This window comes from Molossus molossus, unplaced genomic scaffold (assembly GCF_014108415.1).
Source record: "Molossus molossus isolate mMolMol1 unplaced genomic scaffold, mMolMol1.p scaffold_m16_p_3, whole genome shotgun sequence".
Taxonomy (NCBI): domain Eukaryota; kingdom Metazoa; phylum Chordata; class Mammalia; order Chiroptera; family Molossidae; genus Molossus; species Molossus molossus.
The window spans coordinates 130,505,290-130,528,152 of NW_023425366.1; the positions used below are offsets into that span (position 1 = coordinate 130,505,290).

The following is a 22,863-nucleotide window of genomic DNA, read 5'->3' on the forward strand; positions in this document are numbered from 1 at the left end:
GGCTGTGGAACAGAATTTTAAACTGTATTTTATTTCAATAAATGTAAATTTAAGTTTAAATAGCCAACATATTACACAATACAGATATAGTCTGATATGTTTTGGGCTCACCCTATAGCAATTATGAATATCTTCTCACCTCCAAAGTGTAGAAAATGATCTTAGGTGAGGAAGAGAAACAGAATATCTTACATGACAAAATGATAAGTGACTCTTTAGAAAGGGGTAAAGGCAAAAACTGACATAAATGTGTTATTAAACAATAACTATCATTCAGCGCATGGGTGCTGACTCTTCAGAACAGAATACACTAAACTGTGAAGCTGGTGTGGCCATCTAGATGTACACTGATGGGTCCCAGTTCCCAAGTCAGAACAACAACATGCTTTATGTGCTCACTGGCTGGCCCACCATTTCTTCTACACACTCCAATAGCAGCTCCTCAGATGTGTAGCATTTTTGAATAATGACAGTTTCTTTCCTTCCATTCTGCATTTGTTTTTTGTTTGTTTGTTTTAATTTATTTTTGTTACAGATGTTTCTCCTTTTCCCCCCACTGATTCCCCCTTCCCCTCCCTCCCTACCCTGGCCCCAGCTTTGTTGTCCATGTCCATTGTTCATGCATACATGCATATAAGTTCTGTGGTTTATCTCTCCATCATCACCCCCTCTTCTGGGGATTGTCAGTCTGTACCCCACGTCCACATCTCTGGGACTACGCCATTCCTCAGACTGTTATGTTCATTATATTCCACAAATAAGTGAGATCATATGATATTTGTCCTTCTCTGTTTGGCTTGTTTTGCTTAGGATAATACTTTCCAGGTCCCTCCATGTAGTCTCAAAGGATAAGAGGTCTTTCTTTCTTACAGCTGCATAGTACTCCATTGTGAATATGTACCACTGCTTTTTTATCCATTCGTCTACTGATGGACACATGAGCTGTTTCCAGACCTTAGCTATTGTAGATAGTGCTGCTACAAACATGGTGGTACATATATTGTTTCTGATTGGTGTTTCAGGCTTCTTAGGGTATATTCCTAGAAGTGGGATCACTGGGTAAATGGAAGTTCCATTTTTAATTTTTTGAGATAACACAATATTGTTTTCCATAGTGGCTGCACCAGTCTGCATTCCCAACAGCAGTGTAGTAGAGTCCCCTTTTCTCCACACCCTCGCCAACACTTGTTTGATGATTTATTGATGGCGGCCATTCTGACAGGTGTCAGGTGATACCTCATTGTTGTTTTAATTTGCATCTCTCTGATGATTAGTGATGTTAAGCATTTCTTCATATGTCTCTTAGCCATTTGTATGTCCTGCTTGGAGAGGTGTCTATTTAGTTCCTCTGCCCATTTTGTAATTGGGTTCTTTGTCTTCCTTTGGTTGAGTTGTATGAGCACTGTATATATATTGGAAATTAATCCCTTATCTGCTATATCATTGGCAAGTATGCTCTCCCATACAGTGGGTAGCCTTTCCATTTTGATTATTGTATCTTTTGCTTGGCAGAAGCTTTTGAGTTTGATGTAGTCCCATGTGTTCATTTTCTCCTTTATTTCTGTTGCCTTAGGTGATGTATCAGTGAAAATTCTGCAGCGTATGATGTCTGAAATTTTGTTGCCTACAGTTACTTTAGGATATTTATAAATTCATGAGTCACATTTAAGTCTTTTATCCATTTTGAGTTTATTGTGTAGGGTGTAAGTTGATGGTCTAGTTTCACTTTTTTGCATGTAGCTGTCCAATTTTCCCAGCATCATTTATTAAAGAGGCTGTCCTTACTCGTATGCTCTTGCCACCTTTGTCAAATATTAATTGAGCTTATTGCCATGGGTCCATTCCTGGGTCCTCTGTTCTGTTCCACTGGTCTATATGCCTGTTTTTGTGCCAGTACCAGGCTGTTTTGATTACAGTTGCTTTGTAGTATAAACTGAAATCTGGTAATGTGATCCCTCCAACTTTGTTATTCTTTTTCAAGATTGCTGTGGCTATTTGAGGTCTTTTTTTGATTCCATATGAACTATTGAAGTATTTGTTCTAATTCTGTGAAGTATGTCATTAGTATTTTGATGGGGATTGCATTAAATGTATAGATTGCTTTGGGTAGTATGGACATTTCAATGATGTTAATTCTTCCAACCCATAAACAGGTTATGTGCTTCCACTTTTTTATATCTTCCTCTATTTCTTTTTTGAATGATCTGTAGTTTTCTGAAAATGGGTCTTTCATTTCTTTGGTTAAGTTTATTCCTAGGTATCTTAATTTTTTTGGCTGCAATGGTAAATTCGATTGTTTTCTTAGTTTCTCTTTCTGTGAGTTCATCATTGGTGTATAAGAAAATCCATCGATTTCTTGACGTTAATTTTGTATCCTGCTACTTTTCCAAATTCATTTATTAAGTCTGGTACATTTTGATGGAGGATTTGGGGTTTTCTATGTATAGTATCTTGTCATCTGCGAATAATGACAGTTTTACTTCCTCCTTTCCAAATTGGATCCCTTTTATTTTTTCTTCATGTCTGATTGCTGTGGCTAAGACTTCCAGTACTATGTTAAATAAGAGTGGTGAAAGTGGGCATCCTTGTCTTGTTCCTGTTCTTAAGGGAAATGCTTTTAGTTTTTGCCCATTGAGTATGATGTTGGTTGTAGGTCTTTCATATATGGCCTTTATTATGTCAAGATATGATCCCTCTATTCCCACATAACTAAGCGATATTATCACAAATGGATGGTGGATTTTGTCGAAGGCTTTTTCAGCATCTATTGATACGATCATATGGTTTTTATTCTTCATTTTATTTATGTGGTGTATCATGTTTATTGATTTGCAAAAATTGTACCAGCCTTGCATCCCTGGGATGAATCCCACTTGGTCATGGTGAATAATTTTTTTGGTGTATTGGTATTCCGATTTGCTAGTATTTTGTTCAGGATTTTGGCATCTATGTTCATCAGGAATGAGGGCCTGTAGTTTTCTTTCTTTGTAGTGTCTTTTTCTGGTTTTGGAATTAGAATTATGCTGGCTTCATAAAATGTGTTTGGAAGTCTTCCTTCTTCTTGAATTTTTTGAAATAGTTTGAGGAGAATGGATGTTAGTTCTTTGAATGTTCGGTAAAACTCCCCGGTGAAGCCATCCGGGCCTGGGCTTTTGTTTGCTGGGAGAGTCTTGATTACATCTTCAATTTCTTCTGTTGTTATTGGTGTGTTCAAGTTTTCTATCTCTTCCCTGTCCAGTTTTGGGAGACTATGTGTTTCTAGAAATTTGTCCATTTCGCTTAGATTGTCAAATTTGTTGCCATATAATTGTTCATAGTAGTTTTTAACAATTTTCTGTATTTCTGTTGTGTCAGTTGTTACTTCTCCTCTTTCATTTCTGATTTTGTGTACAGTGATACCTCGGTTCTCGAACGCCTCGGATTTCGACCAAATCGGTATTCGACCAGGAGATTCGAGAAACTTTTGTCTTGGAATCCGAACAAATATTTGGAACTCGAACTTCCGAGATGAGCCGAGTTGAGCCGAATGGCGTTCATTCGGCCCAGCGCGCCTTGCTTGCGTCATCAGTGTGAGTGCAGAGAGAGAGTCACGCTTTGTGGAGAGAGTCACGCTTTGTGGAGAGAGTCACGCTTTACACTGAATTTAACCCTTAGACATACTGTACACTTTTATTTCTTGTTGAGACTTATGTTTTTCTACATATTATATACAAATTAGGCCAGTAAATAGGCATTTTCTGGGGCTTGGAACGAATTAATCCAGTTTCCATTATTTCCTATTGGTTTCATTGCTTCGGTTCTCGAACAATTTGGTTCTCGACCATCCTCCTGGAACGAATTATGTTCGAGAACCGAGGTATCACTGTATTTGGGTTCTCTCTCTTTGTTTCTTGGTGAGTCTAACTAAGGATCCATCATTCTTGTTTATGTTTTCGAAAAACCAGCTCTTTGTTTCATTGGTCCTTTGAATTGTTTTTTTGGACTCTATGTCATTTATTTCTGCTCTGATCTTTACTATTTCCTTCCTTCTACTTGCTCTGGGGTTTTCTTTTTGTTTGCTCTCTAGTTCCTTATGTTGTGTGGTTAGATAGTCTATTAGAGATTTTTCTTGGTTCTTAAGGTAGGCCTGTAGTGCTATGAACTTCCCTCTCAAAACTGCTTTCGCTGCATTCCATAGATTTTGTGTTGTCATGTCTTCATTTTCATTGGTTTCCAGGAAGTTTTTTTTTCTTCCTTGATCTACTCAGTAACCCATTCATTGTTTAATAACATGCTATTTATATTCCATGTGTTGAAATGTCTTTGCATGTTCTTCTTGCAATTGATTTCTAGTTTTATGCCATTGTGATCTGAGAAGATGCTTGATATGATTTCAATCTTCTTGAACTTGTAGAGACTTAGTTTGTATCCTAACATGTGGTCTGTCTTTGAGAATGTCCCATGTGTACTTGAGAAGAGTGTGAATTCTGTAGTTTTGAGGTGTAATTCTCTGTAGATATCTATTAAATCCATTTGGTCTAGTGCTTCATTTAGAGTCTCTGTTTCCTTGCTAATTTTTTGTCTAGGGGATCTATCCAGTGGTGTCAATGGGGTGTTGAAGTCCCCTGCTATGATTGTATTGCTATTGATTTCTCCTTTGAAGTCCTCCAGAAGATTTTTAATATATCTTGGTGCTCCTATATCGGGTGCATATATGCTTACCAAGGTACATCTTCCTGTTGGCTAGATCCTTACAATATTATGTAGTGGCCTTCTTTGTCTCCAGTTATGCCTTTCACTTTGAAATCTGTTTTATCAGATATGAGTATTGCTACCCCAGGTCTTTTTTCCTTTCCGGGTGCTTGTAAGATTTTTTTCCATCCCTTCACTTTCAACCTATGTAAGTCTTTTGTGAGGTTGGTCTCTTGTAAACAACATATAGATGAGTCATGCTTTCTTACCCAATCAGCTACTCTGTCTTTATATGGGAGCTTTCAATCCATTTACATTTAAGGTAATTATTGATATGTACTTATTTATTGCCATTTTTGTTTAGTGTGGTTCTATTTTTCTTCCCATTGATGCTAATGTATTCCCTTAGCCTTTTTTTCTTTTCTGTTTTTTTTTTTTTTTTTGGTCTGGGAAGCTCTTTACTTGACCTTGTATTTTGAATGATAGCCTTGCTGGGTAGAATAGTCTTGGATTCATATCCTTATTTTTCATGACCTTGATTTCCTCATGCCATTCCTTTCTGGCCTGTAGTGTTTCTGTTGAGAAATCAGCTGAAAGCCTTATGGGGTTTCCTTTGTAGGTAACCTGTTGCTTCTCTCTTGCTGCTTTTAGGATTCTCTCTTTGTCTTTAATTTTTGGCACTTTGATTACTGTGTGTCTTGGTGTGGGTCTATTTGGGTTCTTCTTACTTGGGGCTCCCTGTGCTTCTTGAACTTGAATGCCTTCTTCCTTCACCAAATTAGGGAAGTTTTCTATCACTATTTCTTCAAAGATAGTCTCTAACCCTTGTTCATTTTATTCTTCTTCGAGGACTCCTATGATGCAAATATTACGTTTCTAATTGTCCCACAGTTCTCTTAAGCTGTTTTCCTGTTTTTTAACAATTTTTTCCTTTTGGTTTTCTGATTGGTTGATTTTTTCTACCCTATCTTCTAATTCACTGATCCGGCCTTCAGTTTCCTCTACTCTGCTGTTTAGACTTTCCAATGTGTACTTTTTTTCAGATATGTCATTCTTCATTTCTTCTTGGTGGTTTTCAATTTCCAACTGGTTGATTTTCACCATTTCGATGTCTTTACTCATGGTGCTCCTGTCCTTACACATGCTGTTGAGCTCCCTCAATATCATGGCTCTGAATTTTAGTTCTGTTAACTTGCTTAACTGTACCTCATTTATCTCATCTTCAGTTGAGGTCTCTTGTTCTTTCATTTGGCTTTTGTTTTTGTGTTTCACCATTTTGGCTATCACAGTGGGCTTTGGAGCCTGCCAAATTTTCCCTGTGGGTGTTGGTGTTCTGCTGTTTGTGGCTCTCTCTCCTGCGTTTGGATGAGGCAGGGAGGACCCAAGTTAATCAGCACTGTCAAGTCTTACTTTCCTGGTTAGAGTTGCTCACCCAGGGAATGGTAGTTATCCTCTAGCTTTTTGCCTGGAGGCTATAGTAGTGATCACCTGAAGAATCTTGGTTTCTGAGTTGAATGAAAAACTCCCTCAGATACTCAGTGTAAGAGGATTTCCTGAGGGTGGGGCAGCTGCTGGTTGTTAATGGGCCTCAATTAGCATTTCGATGGCCACCAGGTGGGGTTGAATCATCGAGGGAGGGGCCACCGCCTCTCCCCAAGGTCCTGGGAAGGAATAAGGTGACCTTAGTCCTGTGTGGCTGCAACTCAGGAAAAACTCTGAGCGCCCTCCAAATCCCGAGTGTCCCCACACAGTTCCAGTCCAGTCTGACCCCCCTCTGCCGGAGCCCAAGGTGAGTGGCTGCTGCTATTTTAGCCTGTGTCCCAACTCTGTGCGGAGGAGTCGCTTGGGAGTATAACCTGTGGGCACCACTCGCAGCTAAGGCCATCACTCCAGGCAGAGGCCGAGGGTACAGCTCCGAGGGAGGGCACTGTAGGTCCCAGCCAAGGCTGCCACATATCCCAGCTGAGGCCGCAGGTCCCAGCTGAGGGAACAGCTCCCATCCGAGGCCGTGGGTCTCAGCCGAGGCCGCCGCAGGTTCCAGCTGAGGCCAGCCCAGCTCCCAGCCCAGTCCGCTGTGGACCATGGGCTCCCGGCCCCCTTTCATATCTTCGCAAGCCTACCAGGATTGAGTCAGTGTCCCTGGTTATGTGTTCCTCCTAGCTGTTTTTTGATTGCCTTTTCCTGACGATTTGTCTTTATTTTCGTTGTAATTCCAGTTTTGTTCTGGGAGATGGTCTGTGTAGCTTCCATTCACTCCACCGCCATTTTCCCATTCTGCATTTGTTTCATTTACTTTTCTTCTACATTACACAAATGATTAAGACCTAATGTGTAATGATTAATAAAAGTGGCAAAAAACAGTTGTTCTTATCCAGTTCTTCATTTTTCAAGGAAATGCTCTTAATGTGTCATCTAATATATTTGTTATAGAGTTTTGTTTTTTATTAAGTTAGGCTCTTCCCTCCCTAATTCTATTTAGTAATTGACTTTTCTGCATCTATTGATATAATTATGTTTCTCCCATTAACTCATTAAAATAAGAATTTCATTTATAGATTTTCTAATATAAAATCAATATTCTTAGATTCAGCTTGTTCATATTTTGTTTAAAAGTTTGAATCTATGTCTATCAATGAAATCAATTCGTGAATATCTTGTCTGTTTGTGGCATGAAGCTTTTGTTAATTTTATAGAAAGGTTGGAAGTATTATCTTATCATTTTTTGTATTAGCTAGAAGAAAATGTAGAACTCACCAGTAGTCATCCAGGCCTAGTATTTTCTTTCTTTCTTTTTTTCAATGGGACAAAGGAAAGGGCTTTATTCCCACCCATTTTCAAGGTTTATTTCAGATCTAAAAGTGTATATTATATTTTAATACTTTCTTCACTGTCTCCTGCTCATGTTAACTGTATTTTATTTTATTTTATTTTATTTTTTTACGAATTATTTATTTATTTTTTTGTTACAGATATTTTACCTTTTTACCCCATTGGTATCCCCCACCCCACCCCACCTCCGCCCCGTCCCCGGCTTAGTTGTCCATGTCCATTGGTCATGCATACATGCATATAAGTTCTGTGGTTTATCTATTCCCACCCCCCCAACCCCCACCCCCTCTCTTCTGAGGGATGTCAGTCTGTGCCCTACTTCCATGTTTCTGGGTCTACTGTATTCCTCAGACTGTTATGTTCATTATATTCCATATATAAGTGAGATCATGTGGTATTTGTCTTTTTCTGCTTGGCTTCTTTCACTTAGGATAATACTTTCCAGGTCCCTCCATGTAGTCTCAAAGGATAAGAGATCTTTCTTTCTTACTGCTGCATGGTACTCCATTGTGTATACGTACCACAGCTTTTTTATCCATTCGTCTACTGGTGGACACTTGGGCTGTTTCCAGATCTTAGCTATTGTAAATAGTGCTGCTATGAACATGGGGGTACATATATTCTTCCTAATTGGTGTTTCAGGCTTCTTAGGGTATACTCCCAGCAGTGGGATCACTGGGTCAAATGGAAGTTCCATTTTTAATTTTTTGAGGTAGCACCATACTGTTTTCCATAGCGGCTGCACCAGTCTGCATTCCCACCAGCAGTGTATTAGAGTCCCCTTTTCTCCACACCCTCGCCAACACTTGTTGTTTGATGATTTGTTGATGGCGGCCATTCTGACAGGTGTGAGGTGATACCTCTTTGTCGTTTTAATTTGCATCTCTCTCATGATTAGTGATGTGGAGCATTTCTTCATATGTCTTTTGGCCATTTGTATGTCCTGTTTGGAGAGGTGTCTATTCAGCTCCTCTGCCCATTTTTTAATTGGGTTCTTTGTCTTCCTTTTGTTGAGTTGTAGGAGCACTCTATATATATTGGAAATTAACCCCTTATCTGATACATCATTGGCAATGATGTTCTCCCATACAGTGGGTTGCCTTTCCATTTTGATGATTGTTTCTTTTGCTGTGCAGAAGCTTTTTAGTTTGATGTAATCCCATGTGTTCATTTTCTCCTTTATTTCTGTTGCCTTAGGTGATGTATCAGTGAAAATTCTGCTCTGTATAATGTCTGAAATTTTTTGCCTACATTTTCTTCTAGAATTTTTATGGATTCACGGGTCACATTTAAGTCTTTTATCCATTTTGAGTTTATTTTTGTGTATGGTGTAAGTTGATGGTCTAGTTTCATTTTTTTGCATGTAGCTGTCCAATTTTCCCAACACCATTTATTAAAGAGGCTGTCTTTACTCCACTGTATGCTTTTGCCACCTTTGTCAAATATTAATTGAGTGTATTGCCTTGGGTCCATTTCTGGGTTTTCAGTTCTGTTCCACTGGTCTATATGCCTGTTCTTGTGCCAGTACCAGGCTGTTTTGGTTACAGTCGCTTTATAGTATAACCTGATATCTGGTATTGTGATCCCACCTACTTTGTTCTTTTTTTTCAAGATTGCTGTGGCTATTCGGGGTCTTTTTTGGTTCCATATGAACTTTTGAAGTATTTGTTCTAGTTCTATGAAATATGTCGATGGTATTTTGATGGGGATTGCATTGAATCTATAGATTGCTTTGGGTAGTATGGACATTTTAATGATGTTAATTCTTCCAATCCATAACAGGGTATGTGCTTCCACTTTTTTACTTCTTTGGTTAAGTTTATTCCTAGGTATCGTAATTTTTTTGGCGCGATGGTAAATGGGATTGTTTTTTCAGTTTCTCTTTCTGTGAGTTCATCATTGGTATACAGGAATGCCGTCGATTTCTTGACGTTAATTTTGTATCCTGCGACTTTGCCAAATTCACTTATTAAGTCTAGTAGATTTTTGATGGAGTCTTTAGGGTTTTCTATGTATAATATCATGTCATCTGTAAATAATGACAGTTTCATTCCCTCCTTTCCAATTTGGATCCCTTTTATTTTTTCTTCATGTCTGATTGCTGTGGGTAAGACTTCCAGTACAATGTTAAATAAGAGTGGCGAAAGTGGACATCCCTGTCTTGTTCCTGTTCTTAATGGAAATCTTTTTAGTTTCTGTCCATTGAGTATGATGTTGGCTGTAGGTCTTTCATATATGGCCTTTATTATCTCGAGATATGATCCCTCTATTCCTACATTGCGGAGCGTTTTTATCAGAAATGGGTGCTGGATTTTGTCGAATGCTTTTTCAGCATCTATTGATATGGTCATGTGGTTTTTATTCTTCATTTTGTTTATGTGGTGTATCACGTTTATTGATTTGCGAATATTGTACCAGCCTTGCATCCCTGGAATGAATCCCACTTGGTCATGGTGAATAATTTTTTTGATGTATTTCTGGATCTGATTTGCTAATATTTTTTCAGGATGTTGGCGTCTATGTTCATCAGGGATATTGGCCTGTAGTTTTCTTTCTTCGTAGTGTCTTTTTCTGGTTTTGGAATTAGAATTATGCTGGCCTCATAGAACGTGTTTGGAAGTCTTCCTTCTTCTTGAATTTTTTGAAATAGTTTGAGGAGAATGGGTGTTAGTTCTTTTTTGAATGTTCGGTAAAACTCCCCCCGTGAAGCCATCTGGGCCTGGGCTTTTGTTTGCTGGGAGAGTCTTGATTACCTCTTCAATTTCCTTAGTTGTTATTGGTCTGTTCATGTTTTCTATCTCTTCTGGGAATAGTTTGGGAGACTGTGTGTTTCTAGAAATTTGTCCATTTCGCTTAGATTGTCGAATTTGTTGCCATATAGTTGTTCATAGTAGTTGTTAATAATCTTTTGTATTTCCGTGGTGTTGGTTGTTACTTCTCCTGTTTCATTTCTGATTTTGTGTATTTGGGTTCTCTCTCTTTGCTTCTTGGTGAGTCTAGCTAAGGGTCCATCAATCTTGTTTATCTTTTTGAAAAACCAGCTCTTTGTTTCATTGATCCTTTGAATTGTTTTTTTGGTCTCTATGTCATTTATTTCTGCTCTGATCTTTACTATTTCCTTCCTTCTACTTGCTCTGGGGTTTTCTTTTTGTTTGCTCTCTAGTTCTTTAAGTTGTGAGGTTAGATAGTCTATTAAAGATTTTTCTTGTTCTGTGAGGTAGGCCTGTAGTGCTATGAACTTCCCTTTCAGAACTGCTTTCGTTGCATCCCATAGATTTTGTGTTGTTGTGTGTTCATTTTCATTGGTTTCCAGGAAGTTTTTAATTTCTTCCTTGATCTCCTCGGTCACCCATTCATTGTTTAATAACATGCTATTTAGCCTCCATGTGTTGAAATGTCTTTGTATGTTCTTGTTGCAATTGATTTCTAGTTTCATGTCATTGTGATCTGAGAAGATGCTTGATATGATTTTAATCTTCTTGAACTTGTAGAGATTTAGTTTGTGTCCTATCATGTGGTCTATCTTTGAGAATGTCCCATGTGCACTTGTGAAGAATGTGTATTCTGTAGTTTTGGGGTCTAATTCTCTGTAGATATCTATTAAATCCATTTGGTCTAGTGCTTCATTTAGAGTCTCTGTTTCCTTTGCTAATTTTTTGCCTAGAGGATCTATCCAGTGCTGTCAACGGGGTGTTGAAGTCCCCTGCTATGATTGTATTGTTGTCGATTTCTCCTTGGCAGTCCTCCAGAAGATTTTTAATATATTTTGGTGCTCCTATTTTGGGTGCATATATGTTTATCAAGGTTATATCTTCCTGTTGGATAGATCCTTTCAATATTATGTAGTGGCCGTCTTTGTCTCTAGTTATGGTCTTCATTTTGAAATCTATTTTATCAGATATGAGAATTGCTACCCCAGCTTTTTTTTGCTTTCCATTTGCTTGGAAAATTTTTTTCCATCCCTTCACTTTCAACCTATGTGAGTCTTTTGTTGAGAGGTGTGTCTCTTGTAAACAACATATAGATGAGTCATGCTTTCTTATCCAATCAGCTACTCTGTGTCTTTTTATGGGAGCATTCAATCCATTTACGTTTAAGGTGATTATTGATATGTAGTTATTTATTTCCATTTTTGTTTAGTGTGGTTCTATTTTTCTTCCCATTTCTACTGCTACTTACAGCAGTCCTTTTAACATTTCTTGCAGTGTTGGTTTGGTGCTAATGTATGCCCTTAGCCTTTTTTTTTGTCTGGAAAGCTCTTTATTTGACCTTCTGTTTTGAATTTTAGCCTTGCTGGGTAGAGTAGTCTTGGATTCAGATTCTTGTTTTTCATGACTTTGATTACTTCATGCCATTCTCTTCTGGCCTGTAGTGTTTCTTGTGAGAAGTCAGCTGAGAGCCTTATGGGGTTCCCTTTGTAGGTAACCTGTTGCTTATCTCTTGCTGCTTTTAGAATTCTTTCTCTGTCTTTAATTTGTGGCATTTTAATTACTATGTGTCTTGGTGTGGGCCTGTTTGGGTTCTTCTTACTTGGGACTCTCTGTGCTTCTTGAATTTGAATGCCTTCTTCCTTCACCAAATTAGGGAAGTTTTCTCTCACTATTTTTTTGAATATATTCTCTATCCCTTGCTCATTTTCTTCTTCTTCGGGGACTCCTATGATGCGAATATTATTATGTTTCCAGTTGTCCCATAGTTCTCTTAAGCTGTCTTCCTGTTTTTTAACAATTTTTTCCTTTTTTTTTTCTGAATGGTTGATTTTTTCTACCCTGTCTTCTAATTCACTGAACCGGTCCTCAGCTTCCTCTACTCTGCTTTTTAAACCTTCCAATGTGTTTTTCATTTCTGATATATCATTTTTTATCTCTTCTTGTTGGTTTTTAATTTCCAATTGGCTTATTTTCAGTGTCTCTATGTCCTTACTCATGCTGTTCAGCTTCCTCAAGATCATGGCTCTGAATTCTAGCTCTGTTAACATGCCTAATTACTGCACATTGATCTCATCTTCGGTGGAGGTCTCTTGCTCTTTCATTTGCCTTCTGTTTCTGTGTTTCACCATTTTGGCTATCACTGTGGGCTTTGGAGCCTGTCAAGTTTTCCCTGTGGGTGTTGGTGTTCTGCTGTTTGTGGCTCCCTCTCCTGTGTTTAGATGAGTGAGGGAGGACCCACGTTGAACACCACTGTCAAGTCTTGCTTTCCTGGTTAAAGTTGCCAGCCCAGGATAGGTACTGTTATCCTCTAGCTTTTTGCCTGGAGGCTAGCAGTCTAGGTTACTTGATGAGTTTTGGGTTGTCAGTTGATTCAATAGCTCCCTCAGGTGCTTATCACAAGGGGATTTCCAGAGGGTGGGGCAGATGCTGGTTGTTAGTGAGCCTCAATTAGCACTTCAATGGCCCACAGGGTGGGGTTGGATCTCCGAGGGAGGGGCTGCTGCCTCTCCCAGAGCCCTGGGAAGGAGCAATATGCCCACCGTCATGCGTGGCTGCACTCAGCTGAAGCTCTGAGCGCCCTCCAAATCCGGAGTGCCCCGACCCAGTTCCAGTCCAGTCTGCCCTCCCTCTCCTGGAGCCCAAGTTGAGTGGCTGTGGCTGTTTTGGCCTCTGTCCCGGCTCTGTGCTGTGGATCCGCCTGGGAGTGTGTCCGGAGGACGCTGCTCCCAGTTAAGGCCCCTGCCAAGCTGCTGACCGTGGGCTCCCAGCCCCCGTCTCGCGCCTTCGCAAGCCTACTGGGATGGAGTCAGTGTCCCTCGTTATATGGTCTTCCAAGCTGCTTTTCGGTTGCTTTTTCCCGTCAATTTGTCTGTGTTATAGTTGTAATTCCAGTTTGGTTCTGGGAGACGGTCTGTGTAGCTCCGTTCACTCCGCCGCCATTTTTTTCTGTTCCCTTGTATTTTCTTTTTCAAAATAAGTTAAACTATTAACAGCTTAAATTCTTGTGGTACAATTTGAATGTTCTAATACTTCTTAAATAATATTGTGAATTTTTTTCTAGAAATGTAACAATTTGTTCAAAACTCTTAAACTCATTGCCCTAACATTGTTTATCATATTCTCTTATTTGTCGATGTTTAATAAATATGTATGTGTGTGTGTATATCTTTATATACCTAATATTTATCTCAATTTTATTAATCTTTCCAACTGATGATTAGTGGGGCTATTGGTATTCTCTATTATATATTTGTTTTCTATTTGATTAATATTTGTTCTTATTTGTCCATTATTCCTACTGTCTTTATTATGCTATTATTTTTCTAACTTATTAAGTTGGATAGTTTGTCAATTAAGTTTTAGCTTTTTTTCATGGTAGTAGTTAAAGCTATAAAAGATCTAGATGCACAGTATTTATATTATTCTTCAGTTCTAAGTATTTTCTAATTTACATTATGAGTTCCTTTTTGGCTCATTAATTATTTAAAAATGTGTTTTAAAATTTCCAATTGTGGCCCTGGCTGGTTTTGCTCGGCGGTTGGAGCGTTGGCCTGCAGACCAGAGAGTCCTGGGTTCAGTTCCCGCTAGGGGCACATACCCAAAAAAATAAATAAGATAAAATTTCCAATTGTGTGTTCTTTTCCCAGTTACCTTTTTGTTACTGATTTCTAATTTAATTGCAAAATGACAATGAATGTGTCATATATTAGTCTTCATGGTGTATAATCTGGTCAGTTATTGTAAAGACTCCATGCATGTTTAAAAACATGTTTGGGATTCTATGTTCTCTATATACTCATTGACTCATGTTTATTAACTGCACTATTCAATAGATATCATTTATTGAATTTCTTTCCCTGCTTAATCCTTTAGTTACAAGAGAGATATACTAATACCTTCTCAATGATGTTGTATGTATTGCCTACTATTTCAAGTGGCTCTGGAATTTTTTTACTGAATATACTTCTAGATAATATTACCAGGTAAATAAAATTTTGAATTGTTACAACTTAATGTGTAATTGACTCCGCTCTCATGTAGTGGGCCTCTTTAGTAACACATTTTTATCTCAAAGTGTATATTTTTTCTTATATCATTAGAGTCACTCCAGTATTATTTTTGTGAGCATTTGTTTAATATGACTTTTTTCCGTTCTTATACTTTCTGTATCTTTTCTATTATCAGTGTCTCCTGTAAAGAGCACAATGCTAGAATTGGGAGGAGGTGATCCAAAATAACAATGTTGCCCTGGCCAGTTTGGCTCAGCAGTTAGAGTGTCTCGCCCATGGACCAAAGAGTCGTGGGTTTAATTCCTAGTCAAGGGCACATACCTTGGTTGCGGGTTTGATCCCGGCCCCAGTCGGGGTTGTGTGAGAGGCAACCAATTGATGTTTCTCTCTCACATCGATGTTTCTTTCTCTTTTCCTCCCTCCCATTTTATCTGAAAAAAATCAATGAAAAAATATCCTCGGGTAAAGATTAAAACAAAACAAAACAAAATAGCAGTCTTTGTCATTTATTTAATGAGCCTGTTTTTTTTTTTTAATTTTTAATTTTATATTTTATCCTCACCCGAGGACATTTTTCCATTTTTTTGTTCAGATAGAGTGGGATGGAGAGAGAGGAAGAGAGAGAGAAAGAGAAACATCGATGTGAAAGGGACACATCAAGTGGCTGCCTCCAGCACGACCCAACCAGGGCCGGGGACAAACTGCAACCAAGGTATGTGCCCTTAGCGGGAACGAACTCGGGTCTCTCTGGACCGCAGGCCGACGCTCTAACCGCTGAGCCAAACCAGCCAGGGCTAATGAGCCTGTTTTGTTGCTGTTTATTTTTATTACTGATATATTTGGGCTAACTACTATCATCATATTACTTTGCTACTTATTATTTTTATTTCATTTTTATCTCTATCCTCTTGCCGTTTGGATATAATAGAGTTTATTTTCTCCCTTCTTCTTCACTGTGTTTTGGAAATTATACTTTAAAAATATTCCCTCAGTGGTCACACTAGATATTTAAACTTGCCTACTTAAATTTTCCCTTTGGCTGTTTCAAAGATCTTTTTAGCGTTGGTGTTCTGAAGTTTCATGATGATGTGTATAGGCCAGTAATTTAAAAAATTTATTTTAGTGGGCTTTCTGAAACGGAGAATTTCTGTCTTTCAACAATTCTGGAAATTCTCAGCCACTATCTTTTTAACACGACTTCATCTTTTATTATTTCTTTCTTTATCAATATATCGGAGCTGCCCACTCTATCCTCCATGGCTTTTGCACATTTCTGAGATGTTTTCCAACTTGTTATTCATGGGATACATTTCTTTCGTGTTCATCTTTAACCACCAATTCTCTCTTCAACTGTTTCAGCAGTGTGTAATATTGTGATACTTCTGTCTATTGAGTTCTTAATTTAAATTATTATTAATTCGTTTTATTTTTCAAGATTCTATTTGGATCTTTTTTAACTCTACTTATTCTCTCTCTCCATATATATATATATATATATATATATATATATATATTAAATGCATATTTGTATATGTATATATATTCTATTATTTATTATATATTCTGTAAATTGCTCTTATACCTGACACTCTGTTACTATTTAAATATTTTTAAAAGACATATTTTATATTCTATTCTAAAATCCCCAAATCTTAAATGTCGCAGGTCTGATTCCGATTCTGCAGTTGGTGGCTTCTGCCAGCACTTGCTCTTCAGGTCTTGCTTCTTTTCCCCTGTTCATCTCACCTGATCTCAAGTTCCTTAGATAAGTCACCTGTGGGAGTACTTTGAAGTCTAGGAATTGTGTATACCTCTGCCACTCACCTGGGGGCACAACCAACTGCGGTTATTTCAAATAAAGAATCAGGTTATGTTTTTTGGCTTACATAGATACTATGATTTCAGGAAACAAATCTGTATGGACACTTGCCTATCATTACAAATTCCAAAGGGAAATTACTATTCTCTATTCCAGGCAGATTCAAGCTATTAATGTCATTTGTGAGTTGTGCTGTGGCCTTAGCCACGCTGTGTTCACCCTTGTAATGAAGACACAGCCCTTCTCACTTCCAGTGTTAGAGGGGAAGCAACTAAGCCTTGGTTGTACGTGCGTCTGTGCCTGTCATTCTGACCTCTGTGTTCCTCATGTCCTGTGAAAATGTCAAGTTACGGTCAGCAGAGTCTGTCAATAACCTCAGGTCAAAGCTACCTTGAATGCCTGCTTACCGTCTGGGACATGTGCTTCCGCTGTGTCTCAGCCTCTGCCAATGCCAGCTTCTCAGCCCATCGCCCTGGCAGCGTGCCCTTGCCAGGCTCCTGCTGCTGCTGGGAGTGGAAGTCCCCTTGGACGTCCTGACCGCCAAACCCGTGGCTGCTGCTTCTGTTCTTACCCTTCCTGACTCTTCTAACATATTCTTTCCCCAAAATGTTTTCTAAACTTTCTTAATAAGCAATTTCTTCTCATTCTTCTCATGAGTTTATTGGGATGACACCAAACCTAACAGGCTTCAACTGTACAACTCAACAAAACATCATCTGCATACTGCATTGTGTACCCATCACTCAAAGTAAAGAACCCCCATTGCCCACCTCAACCTACCCTATCACCTTTCCCTCTGGCTATCACCACACTGTTGTCTGTGTCTATGTGTGATACACATTTCTGTTTGAACAGGTGTCCAAAATATACAGGCATGCCCTGGCCAGTTTGGCTCAGCGGTTTGAGCGTTGGCCTGCAGTCCAGAGAGACCTAGGTTCGGAACCGCTAGGGGCATGCAGTTTGTCCCAGGCACTGGTTGGGTTGTGCAGGTGGCGACCACTCAATGTGTCCCTTTCATGTCAATGTTTCTCTCTCTCTCTCTTCCTCTCCCTCCCTCCCACTCTATCGGAACAACAACAAAAAATATACAGGCATTTGCTCTCCGTAATTTGGGGATTCCTTTGAGAATGAGTGGTAAGGCATATCTCAATGTTTTTGTGTCTGCTATGCTGAAGCTTATGTCTTTCTCATGTGAAATACTCCTTTGTGACAAGTGAAGGGCTAAGGGAGTGAGCCAGGAGCCTGTGCTTGTGGGGCTCCATGACAACAGGGAGGGGTGCAGTGATCAAGTACCTCAGTCAGTTCAAACTCCTATCAGAGAAGGAAAGGGAGGGGGTACAAACATAAGGATCCCACAGAAGCCAGGCGTGGAAGGAAAGGGAACTGGCTTAGTTGTAAGTATGTCAGGTGCATGCAGAGTTTTTCTTCTTTCTGGACAATCTTGTTTAGCTGCTCAGGATCCTTAAGTTGGGGGAGAACAGCCACACCACAAAACCCTTCCTCAACAAAACTGCTGGGCTCTCTCAAAACTTGAGAGTCCTTCCTACTCTTCCCTCCTGTCACAATGCAAAGTGCCACCACATCAAGGAATAACATGTAAAGGTAACAAGGGTATAAGGTCAAATACATTTTTGATATAATTTATTCAAATTTTCTGATACCTTCCCTTTTAAGAAGAAAGCTGCTCTTTTATTTTCATTTATTCTCTCTCTCTCTATTTCTGACAAAGGAGTCTCAGGGACAAATGCTCCTAAAATTTCCAAGATCTTGTGTAAGTCTTGTGATAGAGCTACAGGTTCAGTTCGAAGATCCCCACTCCCACCAACCTGGAGCAGTATCACAGGCACTCAAAATAACTTGTATTGACTTACGTCAAGTTCAGGATTTTCTCAAAACCTGGAACTTAATCGTCTACTAACATCGTCAGTTATTTATTTACACTTACCAGATTGAAACATGACATCTATTAAGAGGCTGAAAATGCCTGAAAGGTAGTTGAACAACACAAGTTTGATGTAGGCAGATGAGCTTTTAGAGAACAGGAAGCTCAGCAGGTACATGAGCGGAATGGCAGACCAGCCGTACAGCATCAGGATGAACATGGTGTCCAGGAGGTGGTAGCCTGTGACGTAGACGTCCAGCTCGCACAGCTGAAACACCACCTGAAACACAGGATACAGAGATGAAGGCAAGTGAGACCTAAGTGCAAAGACAATCCAAGGCAGTACTCATTAATTAAATCGTTTTACCTCCTTTTTAAAAAAGTCCTACCCACCTCTTCTCCAGAGAGCAGAACCACTATAATTCCTTTTATACTTTCTTTGAACTTGGAAAAGATTTTTTTAAATTCATAAACAAAGTCAGTATATTTTCCCCAAATAATATGAATTCTCAGTTTTCCCAGAAAGTAGATTATTCCTCTGAAGAGTGACAATTTCTTTGAAGGTTTTTCCTCTTGACTGTATACCTTACCTGTCACCGCCATCACCATTAGACTGGGTCTCAGGTTCCACTCTATGCCCACTCTCTTATCACATCCACTTCAGCAACTCTGGGGTTTCTTCCTACTTACTTGTTCTTGTATCACTTTTCCTTTCATAGTTTCATTCTCAGCAGCCCACAAGATAAGCAAGGTAGGTAGCATTCTTACTCTCATTTCACAAATCAGTTAAGTGGTTTGCCTAAAGTAACACTAGACATTGGCAGACTCAAAATTAGCCAGGGTTATTGTCTCCAGATTCTATACTGTCTACATTTTGTCACAATTGGCATTCTAAAATACCCCTCCCAACTGTTTTCTTACTTTTTACTATTAGATTGTTTGCTTTTTAATGTGTCATTTACCTCCCCCCCCATAATTCATTGTACAGAAGAATTACATGTAGCAACAACAACTTTTCCTTAGTATCCATGTCGATCTTTTAAAAAAATTTATTGGGGTGACATTAGTTAATATTATACAGGTTTCAAGTATACATTTCTACAACACAAAAGCTGTAAGTTTCACTGTGTGCCCACCATGCAAAGTCAAATCACCTTCCGTCACCATGGATTTGACCTCATTTGCCCTTTACCATTCCAAACCCCATTTCCTCTGGTAACCACTATACTGTAGTCTCTGTCTATGAGTTTCAGTTTTATATCCCACATATGTGTGAAATCATATGGTTCTTAGTTTTTTCTGACTGAATTATTTTGCTTAAAATAATACTCTCAAGGTCCATCCATGCTGTAGCAAATGGCAGTATTTCATCTTTCATTATGCCTGATGGGTTAGTATTCCATAGTATATATGTAGTACATCTTCTTTTTTAAAATTATTTATTTATTTTAATTTTTTAAAGTAATTTTTATTAATTTGTTTTTGTTAAAGATGTTTCTCTTTTTTCCCCCTGCCTCCCCCACCCCTCCCCAGCTTTGTTGTCTATGTCCATTGGCTATGCATGTACACAATGGAGTACTCTGCAGCTGTAAGAAAGAAAGATCTCTTATCCTTTGAGATGACATGGAGAGACCTGGAGAGTATTATCCTAAGTGAAACAAGCCAAGCAGAGAAATAAAAATATCATATGATCTCACTTATTTGTGGAATATAATGAATTAAGCAAACTGATGAACAAAATTGTCCCAGAGACATACAGGTACGGTACAGACTGACAAACCTCAAAAGAGGGGGTGTTGGGAGGGAGAGATAAACCACAGAACTTATATGCATGTACTACATCTTCTTTACCCAATCATCCATCAAAGGATACATTGTCTCCATGAATGGACACCATGAACATTGCTTCAATGAACATAGGGCTTCAAGTTTTCAAGTTTTAGGGCGCATACCCAGAGAGGGAAAGCTGGGTCACACGGTAACAACTTCTTAATTTTTGAGCAACTGCCATAGTGTTTTTTGGTTTACATATCCACCAGCAGTGAATGAGAGTTCCTTTTTCTCTAAAACCTCTCCAACACTTGTCTTATTACTTGTTTTGTTGATAATAACCTTTCCAATAGGTGTGAGGTGGTATCTCATTATAGTTTTAATTTGCATTTCCTTGATAGCTATTGAAGTTGAATATCTTTTCTTATATTTGTTGGTTATTTGTATGTCTTCTTGGGAGTGGTATCTGATCAGGTTCTTTGTTATTGGTGTCGAGTTGCATGAGTTCTTTATATATTTTGGATATTAACCCCTTGTCAGAACTGTTTTTGCAAATATCTTCCCCTATTTTGTTGGTTGTCTTTTTGTGTTGTTGGTTGTTTCTTGTGCTGTGCAGAAGCTTTTTAGTTTGATATAGTCCCATTCATTATTTTTGCCTTTACTTCCCTTGCTGCTGGGGTCAAATTCATAAAATCTTCTCTAAGACCAAGGTTCATTAAGTTGAGTATCTATGTTTTCTTACATGTAATTATTGTTGCAGATCTTATATTTAGGTGTTTGATCCATTTGAATAAATGTCTGTACATGGGGACAAACTGTACTTGAGGTTTTTTCCTTTTGCGTGTGGATCTCTAATTTCCCAGCACCACTTATTGAGGGGGCTTTTCCTTACTCCACTGTATGTTTTGGCTCCTTTGTCAAAAAATTTTTGCTGATAAACATGTGGTTTTATCTCTGGGCTCCCAAATCTGTTCCATTGGTCTGTGGGTCTGTTTTTCTAACAATGGACATACAGACCAGTGGAACAGATTTGATTATTGTTCCTCTGTAGTATAATTTGAAGTCAGGTAATGTGATACCTCTGCTTTATTCTTTTTTCTCAGGATTGCTTTGGCTATTCGGGGATCCATACAAATTTGATATTTTTTTTGTTCTATTTCTTTTAAAAATGTAATTGGGATGGGGATTGCATTAAATCTGTATATTGCTTTGGGTAATATAGCCATTTTAACTATATTGATTCTTCCAGTCCATGAACATAGAATATCTTTCCATTTCATTGTGTCTTTTTCTATCTCTTTTAATTATACTTTGTAGTTTTCATTATATATATCCTTCACATCCTTCATTAAATGTATTCCTCTGTAACTTCTATTTATTACAATAGAAAAAGGAATTACAAAAGTTTTTTTTCCTGAAATTTAATTGTTAGTATATAGGAATGCAATAAATTTTTGTACATTGATTTTGTATCCTGCAATTTTACTGTAGTTGTTTACTGTTTCTAATAACTTTTGGTGGAGTCTTTAGGATTTTCTACATAAAGAATCATGTCATCTGAAAAAAGTGATACTTTTACTTCTTCATTCCCAGTTTGGGTACCTTTTATTTCCTTCTCTTACCTGATTGCTCTTCCAGAACTTCCAGAACTATGTTGAGTGGTAAGAGTGAACATACTTATCTTGCTCCAGATTTTAGAGGAAAGGCTCAGTTTTTCACGATTGAGTATATTAGTTGAGAGGTTGTCATATATGGCCTTTATTACGTTGTGTTACTTTCTTTCCATACCCATTTTATTCAGTATTTTAATCAAGAATGGATGTTTTATCTTACCAAATGCTTTTTCTGCATTGATAAAATCATATGACTTTTATCCTTTATTTTGTTAATGTGATATATTTATCAATTTGCATATGGTGAACCATCCCTGTGCCCCCGGAATGAACCCCACTTAGTCATGATATATTATTTTTCAGTGTAATGTTTATTTGATTTGCTAGTGTTAGGTTTAGAATTTTTGCATCTGTATTCATCAGAGATATTGGTCTATAGTTTTCATTTTTGTGTTATCCTTGCCAGGTTTTGGTATTGGATATGTTAGCCTCATAAAATGTGTTAGGAAGTATTACCTCTTCTTTAATTTTTTGAAGAGCTGGAGAAATATAGGTATCAAATCTTCTTTGAGTGTTTGATAGAATTCACTAGTGAAGCCATCTGGCTCTAGACATTTACTTTTGGGGAGGTTTTTGATGGTTGTTTCCATTTCCTCACTGTTGATGGATCTATTTAGATTTCCCAGTTCTTCATGATTCAGTCTAAGAAGGTTGTATACTTCTAGGAACTTACCCATTTCTTTTAGGTTGTTGAATTTTGTGGTATATAGTCCTTCCTAACATTCTAATATGATATTTTGTATATCTGTGATGTCTGTTGTAATTCTTTTTCTTTTCTGATTTTGTTTATATTAACTTCATCTCTTTGTTCCTTAGTCTGGCCAGGAGTTTGTCAATTTTATTAATCTCTTCAAATAACCAGATCTTTGTTATATCAATTTTTTGTATAGTCCTTATGTTGTCTATTTCATTCAATTATCCCCTAATTTTTATTATTTGCTTTCTTCTGCTGACTTTGGGCTCTTTTGTTCTTTTTTTTTTTTTCCTTGTTCTTTGTGATGTAATGTTAGATCTTTTACTTGAAATTTTTCTTGTTTCTTGAGATAGACCTGTAATAATATAAACTTTCCATTTATTATTGCTTTTGCTACATTCCCAACAGTTTTGATATGTTGTATTGTCATTCTCATTTGTCTCTATAAGCTTTTGATATCACCTTTTATTTCTTCTTTGACTCATTTTTTAGTAGTATGTTGTTTAATCTCCACATATTTGTGGGTTTTTAAACTTCCATTTTGTAGTTCATTTGTAATTTCAAAGTATTGTGGCTGGAGAGTAT

General features: G+C 38.0%; 1 protein-coding gene across 1 annotated transcript in view; it reads right to left on the reverse strand.

The window, feature by feature from the left end:
* The window catches only part of LOC118642185 (ATP-binding cassette sub-family A member 3-like), a 223,145-nt gene that overhangs the window by 63,770 nt on the left and 136,512 nt on the right, over nucleotides 1–22,863 (reverse strand). Inside the window, exon 22 of the mRNA XM_036279777.1 lies at nucleotides 18,205–18,421. Coding sequence (XP_036135670.1) covers nucleotides 18,205–18,421 — 217 coding nt within the window. The remainder of the gene's footprint in view (nucleotides 1–18,204; nucleotides 18,422–22,863) is intronic.